Raw genomic sequence first — 11,874 nt, 5'->3', positions numbered from 1 at the left:
CTCGGAGCGCTCTGTGCCGCTCACCGGGGATGAAATCTCCCGGCTCTCCTGGGGACTGACTTCTTTCCTCTCTTTGTGTTTATTGAAACTCCTCCCCGTGGCGTCAGGTTTTCCTGAAGGAAGCTCTTGAGCAGAAGCTGGAGAAGGATCGGGAAGAGGAGTTGAGGAAAGCAGCTATAGTCATCCGGGCCCACGTCTTGGGCTACATGGCAAGGTCAGTGCTGGGGGCTGCCCCACCATCCCTGTGCTTTCGTGCCTGGGTTGCCCCGACCCCCTGCTTTGCTCTCCAGTCCGCTTGCATCCCTCCCTTCTTCCCCTTCTGTATTCTAAGGGAGAGTTGTGGTATCTGCCCTCCCTGTTGGCATCACTTCTGTTGCAACCTTTCTGCACCTTTGCCACCTCCAGTTCTGTGCACGCTTGCACTCTCCCTCAACGCTGCTCAGCAAGCTTCTGCAGGGACCTCAGAACCCATTGCTTGCCTCTGATGACACATTTTCCTTGCTTTTAGGGCTCTCCTGGCTGGGCCCCCTCCATGCTTTGGGTCCCTGCCTTTATGCCTGACAACTCCCTTTCTGTGCTCCCCCTGCAAATCACTTCTTCCTCACTTGCAGCTCTGCCTTTGCTCACCCGCTTTCCTCGCCCTGCCTGTTTGCCTCGTGATCTCCCTCTCCTTTTAATTTTCAGAATTGGTTTTTGGCCAGCTTTGCACCAGTAATCTCTTGCCGCTCCCTTTTGCACCTGACCAGAGGAGAGTTGGGAGAACCAACTGCAGACAAACCGCCCCTCCTCTGCCCCTCCAGCCAGTGTAACAGCTGACTCCTTAATGGCTGTGGCATGCACACTTAATCCCAGTAAGATGCTCTTTCCTGGCTGGTCTCTGCTCCAGACACCTGTCAGTCAGGGATGTGAGGAGGTGAAATCCCTGGCCAGCAGAGCTGATCCAGCAGGCACTCTTCCGTAGTGCTCCAGTTACACCAGGTAGCTCATTTTGCATTGGGAAATATGTGCAAGGGCTGTACCCTTCTTCGCCAATGTGGAATATCAGCAAAATACCCATGCGGTCTCCAGGGCTTTTATTCATTTATTTATTTCCCCCCAGGAAGGCAAATGAGCTAGCTCTATTGTTTTATATGAGATTGCAAGTTCTTTGTGTCAGGGCCTCTGCTCTGTTTTATTTTGTGTCCAGCATTTGATGAGAGGGGTAGGGATTAGCACAGGAAAATTGATTTTTCTGGGAAACATCACTGCCCGCAAACTGGATTACTGCTTTTCTGAGTTCCTGTGAAGGTAGCTGCTGCCCTGCAGGACTGTGATGGAGATGGTGTTGCAGTAGTGTTCCTCTTGGCTAGAAATCTTGTGGTCCGCCAGTCTCCACAGATCTGAATTCCTCAGCCCACACATTGCTCTTCCAAGTCTCATCTTGAAGAACACGCTGTGCTCCTGCAGCCAAAGTGGAAATCCTCACAAGCAGCTGGAGGTAACTGGACTTTGCAGGGGAGGAGAGTAGGGAGTGAGGAACGAGCTAGGAAGCGAGACTGGAAAACTTTTGTAAGAGTTCCCAGTTGTACTGCACCTGTATTGGAGAAGGTCCAGCAAGAGGGAGCTCATCTGAGCAAGTGGAAATGGTCTGTGCAGAGTTGGGCAGAGGTCAGGAGTCCCCTTCTGCGCTGCCTTAGGCTTGATGCCGTTTCTGTTAGTTTTGCAAGAAAACGTATATTTAAATAAAATTGGTCTCATGCAAAGTAGGTTGGTGAAGATGGGTACGTGTGCCACAGGAAGGATTTTACTGGTTTTGCCAGCTTTGTGAACTTGTTCTGTGAGCCTGGAGAACCAGTCCTAAGGGTGAGAAAAATTTCTTTGCTCTCATTCCCTGCAGCCTAGTATCTCTGCCTGATCACTAAAATGTGAGAAGAAAATCAAGCCTATTCAAATGACCCCATTTTTTGTAGCTAATCTACAACAGCAGGCAACAGCTTCACCAGCTAAAATACGCATAACTGTCCCCAGGCTTGCAGGATTCTTGTACAAATTTGGCTGAGTCCCTGGCTTCTGCAGGACCTAATTGCTTAGGGGAAGAAGACAGCAGGAAATTATTCCATAGCCCCATGTTCTTTAGTCCTTGGAGGCAACACTGCTAACAACAGCTCATCTACAGAATAACTAATTGAATTCCAAATGCAGCATCGGAGCCTTGCAGCCACCTAACCTTCACCTGTGATACATGGCCAGGATGTCTCCCAACTTCTTGGCATGGGCTGTGGGTTGAATTTCTTTGGCCAGTGCAAGAGGGCGAGTGGAAGGCTGAACAAGGGCAATGAAATTCACGGCCTGCGTGCAGCAATTCCAGCCGAAGGGTGTCTGCAAGCTTGGCATGAGGAATGAGGGGGCACTTCAGCCTGGCAGATTAGCAGGCAGAGCTGGCCTGTAGCTGGGCAGGGCTTGGCACATGTTGCACTTTAGAGAGTTGCTGGCAGATGCATTTTATAAAAGTCAGAATGCCCTTTTTGATGCACTTATATCTGCCTGGGCAGAGGGTGCGTGTGCAGCTGTTCACACCCCATGTGCAGGGCACAGGGAGGACAGAGCAGGGGTGGGGGGACTGCAGCCCAGGAGCAATTCATCTAAAACCTCACACTTCTTATCACCTCTTCCCTTTCCTCTTCTTTTCTCTGTGCTTCCTCCCTTTGACTTAATGCTTATGGAAAAGAGTGTGACCTCTGCACACTACTGCTATTAGCATCCTTCTCCTGATTTTCATGACGAGGCTGACATTTCTGATATGCAGGGAGGTGGCAAGCTGTCAGCATGGGTCCCTGTTGCCATTTGAAGGATGTTTGATTGCCAGGAAAGGGATTTTGAGGTGTGTCTTTTCCTCACGAGGTTGCAGAAGGTCTGTGGGAAGGATATGTGAGAATACTGTGCTATTTCCACCGTGCTTTCTAGGACTGTAATACCTCGCAGGATTTCTTAGCCTGCTGGCCCAAGATCTGGTGTAACAGCCCCATAGAATTTCACTCTGCAAATTCTGGTTTAGAGTGAGGAAGGTTTTGATTGGAATGGTACTAATGATCACTTCCCTACAGTATGATATTAAGATGCCTAAATATATTCAATTTCTTCAAAAAATGTCCACTTATTTCCAGCCTGAAAAGACTTCAGCTTCAGGTCAGTTAAATCTTGTTATGTCCCCCGTTGGACATCTAGAAACACCCCCCAAAATTGTGAGTACTTCAACTGGGTTCAAGCCTTTCCTTTTCCTCTTCTTTCTTAAGGTCCTGCAGCAAGTGCTCTCTTTCTGTAGGTCAGAATTTCTGGTCCCAATCCTGCTTCCTCAGAAATCCCTTGAGGGTCTCACATTGTTCTTGAAATGGAAGAGCTAACACTGACCACAGCTTAAAGTAATCCCCTTCTATGCACCACAGTGCAATCCGCATGCAGTGTTTCTGCTTGCAAGTGTAAGAATCCCAGTACTAGTTTTTCCTATAGCTTTGTGATGGAAGTTTGCCTTCACCTGATGATCCCTGTGGCCCCAAAGTCTTTTTCTGACTTGCTGCTTCCTAACATAGTTCCACATCAGGTGTGTTTGGCCTTTGATTCTTCAACACAAGACCTTAAGTTTGGCTCTTTTGGATTGTTTAATGTTTGCTTGAATCTAGCTTACAAATTGATCCAGATTACTGTGTAATAGTAACTTTTTTATTATTTGCCCAGTTTGTGTATCATGTATAAACTTCTACCAGTGACTTTTTTCAGGTCCTTGATAAAAACAGTCTATAATACAAAAATGAGAACTGACTTACCTAGAACTTCACTAGACTACAGAAATACTGATTCTTCTCTTTTGGGGCTCTACCACGTTTTTTGATTTTAAAATTCTGCAAAGTTGGTTTTGCTGTTGTTATTGCTTAAGCAAAATGTTGTGCAATATAAGTATGTGTTTTGGGGAGCCTGTAACAATGTTATATTCAGCAATCAGTATTGTTGTATCACTGTGTTTTCCCCCAAACAATACGAGATTAGTATGACCAGGTCCATTTTTGCCCCGTGTCTGCCTTTTCTGGAATAATCTGCTTTTGGCCACTTAAAAGATGGGGCGATGTGGGACTTTGTTCTCCTATAGTAAGGCAATTCCTATGTTTTTATTATAATAAATCCACACTGAGTGATTATGCTAATTGCATAGTGTGTATGCGCAATGCAAGGAGACAAATTGATGGCCAAGAAGGTTAGTGGACCTTCTCTTTCAATGTGCCAAATACCATCCTTCATCCTCAGAGGGTCTTCAGAAAAGTAGGTGCCTATAGAGAGAAACCACAAGTATAGAAGCAAGAACAGTGAGGAGGATATGATTTAGGGGTAGTGTCAGTAGAGGAACAGAAACTGTGTCATTTCTGAGCAATATTTTTCCAAATTCATTTTTCTCTGCATGTGGTAAGATTGGTCAATATGCCATGGCATGAGAAATGCAAAGCATGTGTTACTTCATGGTGCATTAAGTGTCTGGTTCTGTTTTTAGGAAGAAGTATCAAAAGGTGCTATCCAGTGTCGTTATAATCCAAAAGAACTACCGCGCGTACTTCTGGAAGAAGAGCCTGCTGCGACTGAAGGCCGCTGCAGTCACCCTGCAGAAGCACTGGCGTGGCCACCTGGCTCGCAGCCTCCACCAGCACCTGCTGCAGCAGGAACTCAGGCGGAAGCAGGAAGTGGAGGAGAGAAGGAGGCAAGAAGAGGAAGAACAGATCAGAAGAGAGGAAGAAAAAAGACAATGGCAAGAAGAGGAGGAGCGTAGGAGGAATCGGGAAGAGGAAGAGGTGAAGGAAAGGTACAAGATGGTATCTTGCAGTCATAGTTCCCTAGCGCTGAACCTGCTGAGGTGTAAAAGTGGGTCTGGGGTACTGGCATGATGGTAACACTGGAACAGCAATTGCATGAGGCAGTGTCCCAGTGCCGGGGGTCAGAGTTGGGGTGAGCTGTGGGCAGCTTAGAACAGGAAAGCAATGTGGAAATGGAGTGTTCTGCTTCGTTTAGAAAAGCTAATTCTGATGTATTTTTACCTCTGTTTAGTGCTTTTCTGCTTTGGAATGTACATGAGAGGAGGCAGTTTCACTGAATGGGCAGAGATGCATAGTTTTCTCATTGCCTTTGCAGTGGTAAGGGAAGTTTTACACAGTCTTCCAAAATCTGAAGGGATTAGGAGTGTGAGATGGTACCAATATCATGTGCCTAGGTGTGTCCCAGTAAGCTGTGTCAGAGAGCAAGATGCAGTTCTTACACTCCTGACACTACGTGTGCTCTCCCTGTTCCTGCTGCTTTGTGTCCCTCATCAGGGATGAGGATGTGTCAAGAGACCAAGAGGGGAAAGGAAAAGTTTATGCAAAAAAGAAAGGCAATCTGTGAGCAGCAACAGCACACCTGTTGAGAATCCTCTACCTCGTGCGTCACTTACTTACAGAGTGCATTCACTCTGGTTCCCTACGTTCTATCCAAACGAGGTCTCTCTTGATAATCCTTTGTTTTAAGAAGCGTAAGATTACTAAATATATTATGTAAGTAAATAGTTGGTTACATTTCTTTATAGGCTTTTGTTACATGCTTGTCCGGAAGTTGATTCTTGGTGGACTAAGGTGTGAGGCAAATATCAGAAAATTTTAAAGTTAGAGGCATGTCACAAGTAAAAGAGATTGCCTGCGGTTTCGCTGGAGACGACAGGGTGATGTATCTGCTGGGACAAGACATGGAGTCAGTGACACCGATGATGTACAGTTTGGTCAAGGAATTTGTTGAACAGCAGTGAAGTCTCCCTTTTGTCAGTGTATCTGTTTTCATCCACAGCCTTATCAGCAGCATGAAGCTGTGCAAGTTCAGAGTGTCAGTAACTAGTTGGCAGATATCAAATGCGACAGGTGCCCTCTCAGGTCTAAAGTGCTCGTTGTAGTAAGCAGAGCTTGTCTCTACCAGGTTTTAGGTGAAAGGACCTATTTAGCTCATTCGTTCTAGTGCATTTCTGCACATGCCCTTTAGTTTCCAGCCCATGAAAGATGTGTTGAAACCAGGACAACTGTGAAGAAGAGTCAGTGTTTCTAGGAATCAGGTGAACTGCTCATTTTGCATTCATTTCCTACTTGATGTCAAACGGCTTCATTCAGAATGAGTAGCCAAAAAGGTACTAGCAGACCAAATTGGCTAAATCCTAAACTTCCATTTGACCTCAAAAGTGAGGTGGAAGTCCACAGAAATCGTCAATCTGCTAATCTACTGAAAACAAGCAAAAAAACCCAACACACATGCAGAGACAAAATTAGAAGGACCAGGATGCAACCTGAGCTATAACAAACTAAGTGTTGGCATGCAGTTATTTTGCGTACACTATTCATTAAAGGGAAACATGGAGCAATTTGGTCTACTGTTCAACAGGAAGAAAACATCGTGATGTGGAAAAAGCTGAGGTATTTGATGCTATTCTTATTTGTCTTCCCCAAAAGGATTAACTGTTGGACACTAAATGCAATAAGCACAGATGTGCAAGAATTCAGAACCTAGCAGGGAGTTGAAACGTTAGAGAATGCTCAGATAAATCAGGTTACGAAGAACATCAGACTTGGTGAAATTAATGTTTGGGTACTTTGAGAACCAGCTGAAGCAGTTTGAAAGGTTAGCTGTTCTTTTTCTCATCCTTCGTGGATAGCAATGGAGCTTCCATAAAACTGGAAAATTCCAGACATAATGAGCCCCTTTTAAAATGGGAAAAGGAAGAATGAGAGAGTTGTGGACCAGTCAGCCTAACCTCAATTTCAAGAAGATACTGAAACAAATAATCACAGTTGTAAATGCTTGACATAGGAGTTAAGAGCCAGTGTGGATTTCTGAAGAATAAAAAGCATTAAAGTTACCTGTTTCCTTCTGTGATAGCTTATGACATGCTTTGTGGGTAGGGAAGAGACATAGAGGGTAGACAACCTGACTTTTGGGTAGGTGCAGGGTAGGCAAATGTTTTGATATCTTTTGATATGACAGTATTCTAAGACACTCTAAGGAATACGATTTAGGGAAAAGTACGTAAAGCAAGACTAGGTTTTATGTTTTTACTGCACTGTATGATCGCATTTTAATTAGTAAACTATAGCAGTTTTTTGTAAAATAGGAAAGAACTCTTGAATGGGATTCTTCCTTGGTCTGTGGCGGATATGGTACTAGCGCAGTGTTTTCATAGTAAGTTGGATGAGGAAATATGAATATCCTTATTAAATTTACAGGTAAAAACATCTGGTGAAGAGTTGTAAGTATATAGATAGACAGGATTATAATTCACATAATTTTGTCAAATGGTCTGGAAGACTTAAGATAACTTTCAATACGGACATACACAGATCTACTGTTAGGAATAATCAAATGCAGAGGAGGAAGGAGGAATGCCTACTTCAACAGCAAGGAAGAAGGTCTGGAGGCTAAGTTGGGTATTAGTCACCAGTGTCATGCTGAGTGAGAGGAGACAGCAAATGCTGTCTATAAACAGGATTGTTTCTGTAAGATGTGGGGGTGATTATTCTTCTGTTCTGCTTGGCACTGGTAAGGCTTCAGCTGGAGTACTGTCCCTCGTTTCAGGTATCACATTTCAGGAAGAGTGTGAATCAGTTGGAGATGGATGGAAAGCAGCGAGAAATAGCTGAGGTCTAAACAATGTGAGGAACAGTTGCGGGAATTAGTGTGTAGATTCTAGGTGATGGTTGTTTTGTTTTGTTTTTTTAAATGGCTCTGCTTCTTGAACCCTCATCGTTTAAGGCAGTTGTTTAACTCATGACTACTGTTGGAGATCTTTCAGTAGAGTTGGAACCATCTGGATCTAGTCTATGTCGGTTTGCATTTATAAACATTTCTTTTTTTCAAGAATAAACTTTCCCCCGATGCATTTTCTGTTCAATGTTTTGGGGTTTGTTTTTTGGGGTTTTTTTTTAAAAAATTTTTTTTTTTTTTTTTTTTTTTTTTTGAGAGAGAGAGCTTAAGAGTGAGAGCTTTAAGGACTTTCTGACTTGCAGCTGCGATTTAGAATTTGGCTGGGGAAAGCTGCAGAGCCTGGGAAATAAATATTGTTGCCCTCCTGTTCTCCTAGGGTTTGAATTATAGCTTTTGAAAGTTACTACTGCCAGTCCGAATTTAGCTGCACAGTGGCTTCTACAGGGAGACTCTTCCATCCAGCCACATCCTATCCCAGCTTCCTAAGCATAACCCTGGCATTTTGTCTGTCTGTTAGTTCAGTTGCTTGTAGCATGCTTACTATGGCTACAGTGACAGCTTTCCCTTGAGGTACAACCTTTTTGATCTGGGTGGAGATGCAGCACCATGGGATAGGCTTTTTTTCCTCTACTCGTGTTTACTAACAAACTCTGACTCTTACAGCCTTTACTAGTAACTAGGTTTTGCATGCCACTGAGAAGTTATGCAAGCTGGAGCACCCAGGTCTTCTGAATAGAAAGACCTCAGCATAGTCATCTAGCAAAGCGCAAAAATTTGGTAACTTTTGGAGGGCTTTAATACAGTAAAATCGAAACGAAATACAAATTCAATGCTGGTATGGCAATAATTCTGTTCTGTTTTTAAAAGAAAAAAGACCAAACTGTTTCCTGGTCTCTGTCAATTATGCAAGTACCACCTCATTTAACAGCCACAGATGTATGGTACTTCAGAAGACTCTGTTTACATTCATCATGAGCTGAACTGATCTGCCTTTCTGACACCATTTCCAACGTCCTTCCTAGTGTGTTCCAACTAATCCAATTTCCTGATTGATCTGAGAGTTGAGTGTGGGGGAAAATCTGTTGTATCCGCAAAGGTCATACTAACCACAGAGAATTGGATTTTAGCTAAATTACAAAAGCTTTTAAATCAGTCTTGCAACAGGTACCTTATTTTAATTTTATCCTTGGATGATGTGTCCATGTAGTTCTCAAAGCCTCATGCAGGAGAACTGGGTCTATCTCTGACTATCATGTCTTGTTTTTTAGCAGAGAAAAGGAACAACTGAATGCGCTACTCCAGGTGGCTCAGGTAAATTTCACAGTTATTCTTTCCCTGCGTCTTCTCTTGGGTATCCGGGAAGGGTCCTTCACTGCCGACTCTTCGGTGGAGTTAATACAGTTATTGTGGCAGCACTTTATAAAAAATGGACTTTGTTCACTCAAAACCTGCAGGTGTTTGTCTTTGGCAGAGGTAGGGTTATTTTCAAGGCTCACATACCAGCTTGCATAGGTCCTGTTTGAAAATGTTGGTATTGAACATGCAGCATCTTTTTTTACCTCTACTGCATGAGCTTATTACATGACCTTGTGATGAACTACACTGTGACACAGTCTGTTTTGCTGGATTGTTGCCTGTAACAGCCAAAATAAGAGTGCAGCCGGCTGCTACCATGGCTAAAATAAACCTCTTGTAACTGATATAATTGTTGGTACTTGATATCAAAGAGCAGACCACCTACCCTGAGGTGTGTGAAAACAGCTGTGTATCTTCTTTTGTCTTTTCCCAAACCATTTGTTTCCCCAGTTTAAATCCGGGTCTGTTCAGGGCAGATGACAGATTAGAGTATAGAAATGTGTTTGTCGACAATTAAGAGTCAAGTAGAGAACAGGCAACGGGGTAACTGTACAGAAAACAGGGATCGAGGCTCAAATGGGCCAGTTCGTTGGCTGCGTTGTCATACTCCTATCAGGAAGCACATGAAATCCTTTTGAAATTTATTTTTGCTTTTTTCTTGTGTGTGTATGTTTTCAACATCCTCCATGAAGGGAAGGGTGCCTTTATCTTATAGTTTAACGTGAGTGAAAGTTGCCAGGATCTTCCGTCTGCTAATTACTGTGTACTTGCTAGAAATTTCCTGTTACTACAGTGTGGAGAGTAGAGGAAGACAGCCTGCAGCAGCCAACCATCATCCACCCAGCGACGCTAAAGAATGCCAAGAAATTCCAAGTTTTGGTGGAGTAGGGTTGGAGTGGATACAGTCCTGCTTCATTGCCAATATCCCTTCCAGACCTAGGTTCTGATGGTCAGACTCCCAACTCAGGAAACAACGAAATATGCAAATCTTTTAATGACTTTCTGAGAAATCTTCAGCTCTTAAGCAAGCTCTGCACATATGTATTTGTATATAGTTCCTTTCTCCTGTACATATTTGTCCTGTACATATTCTCCTTTTCTCCTGTGTATATTTGGGATCGTCAAAAAAGAGAGGACGGATTTTCAGAATGCTTTTATCCAAATCATAGTGTACAAATGGCTGTAACATGAGCAGAAAGAGAGGCTCTTCTGAAAGTTCACTGATCCCACTGAGCTTCTTTGTATGATTCAGAAAGGATGTAGGCTGTCAGGAGAAAAGGAGGTACCTGAAGACCCAGTGGTTCTACATTCAGCTTTTATACCATGGGTGATTGCAGGATGCTTAGAGTCATCTTTTTGCAGATGGAAAGTACAAGGCAAGCATAGGAGATAGGAAGAGTGAAAGGTCCAGACAAGGAACACATACAGGTTGAAGAAACTGCTTAACTCTATTATGTATATTCTTTAAGGTGGAACCGGTAAAGACTGAGGAGGTAGATATCCCCCTGCAAGAAGAGGAGAGACGTCAGATGGAGGAGATCTTAAGACTGGAGAAAGAGATTGAGAAGTTGCAGCAACAGAAGGAGGATCACATGTCTATCATCTGTGAAAACACCAGGAATGAAATCAATCGGCAGCGAGAAGAAGAGATCCAAAGGCTGGAAAAGGAAGCATCCAGGGTTGCCCAGGAGTTCTTGGAGCTGCTGGATTTTGGCAATCTGGATGAAAGCGTGCAGAACTTAGAGCGCTCACTTTCTAGTGAGGGAACACTCAACATTGACTGCAGCCTGGTGGCACCTCTGGCTGAAGAAGAAGTGGATGAGGGTTTTCACGCTGATGACGAAGGACAGGCAGCTTCCAGTTTGGTGGTCTTGAATCAGCACAGCACAAGAAACAGCAATAACTACTCAGACAGAGTTGTGAACACAAGCCTTTCACTCCTCCAAAGGGAAGTGGAAAAAACCACTAGCCCCAAGGAGCAGAGAGCTTTATCTGACCCAGCAGAAAGCATTTACAGCGCTGTCTCAGATAAGCAGAGGAGTAACAGCGGAGAAGTGGGAGAACCAATTTACACTTCCCACCAAGATGTGGAGTCTGACTATGACCATGAGGAGTTCGATGGCTGTGGAGATGCAGGTAGTGCCTCAGCTGAGCCTCTGAACGGTGAGGAAGGTCTGAGACACTCCCATGGTACCAGCCTGGACTCCAACCGTGCCAGCCTGGACTCGGTAAGAATCCCTCCCTTCACCGTTCTGGACATATCACTAATGTGATATTTGTGACGCCCTTGCCTTCTTACTGTGTGCCTGCTTGCTCTGGGTGTTGTTACTAATATATAACTCTCTCTTACATCAAGAATCAGCTTGAAAAAAGGGAAGAGTCATAGGTAGGCTGAAGGCCAGAGAGCTTGTAACTGTGTAGCGTCTACCCGTGCACTAGCTAGCACGTGTGTATCTAGGCTATTTTAGATTGTTTCCATCACCATATAGTAAGGTAACTCTTCAGAAGACTGAAAGCAGGCAACCAGTATCTTATAGGTGTATCTTCTACCTTAGAGAGGTTTCACAGAAGTTGCCTGGGCTTCCAGTGGACAATCACAGGAGGAAATAGGAAAGGCTGGGGTTTGATTTGCTGCCATCACTAAAACTTCTTTTGTTCTAGTCCTGTTACTGTTCAGAGTCAAGGGTTTATTGTCGTGCATTGTGCAAGTTAAGCTATTCTAAGGCTAGAAGAAATTACTGTGCTGATCCAGGCTGGGTCCCGGTGCACACAACTGCTGGACCTTCT

At 44.1% G+C, this 11,874-nt stretch overlaps 1 protein-coding gene across 1 annotated transcript in view; it reads left to right on the top strand.

Moving 5' to 3' along the window:
- Positions 1-107: 107 nt before the first annotated feature.
- The window catches only part of LOC104498755 (unconventional myosin-X-like), a gene marked incomplete at both ends in the record, with an annotated part of 21,344 nt that continues 9,577 nt past the window's right edge, over positions 108-11,874 (top strand). Inside the window, 4 exons of the mRNA XM_010142172.1 lie at positions 108-214; positions 4,517-4,822; positions 9,003-9,042; positions 10,557-11,315. Of these exons, the coding sequence (XP_010140474.1) occupies positions 108-214; positions 4,517-4,822; positions 9,003-9,042; positions 10,557-11,315 (1,212 nt within the window). The remainder of the gene's footprint in view (positions 215-4,516; positions 4,823-9,002; positions 9,043-10,556; positions 11,316-11,874) is intronic.

This window comes from Buceros rhinoceros, unplaced genomic scaffold, assembly GCF_000710305.1.
Source record: "Buceros rhinoceros silvestris isolate BGI_N320 unplaced genomic scaffold, ASM71030v1 scaffold36888, whole genome shotgun sequence".
Classification (NCBI taxonomy): Eukaryota; Metazoa; Chordata; class Aves; order Bucerotiformes; family Bucerotidae; genus Buceros; species Buceros rhinoceros.
The sequence above is the reverse complement of the archived record's forward strand: the minus strand, read 5'-3'. Positions and strand labels throughout refer to the sequence as shown.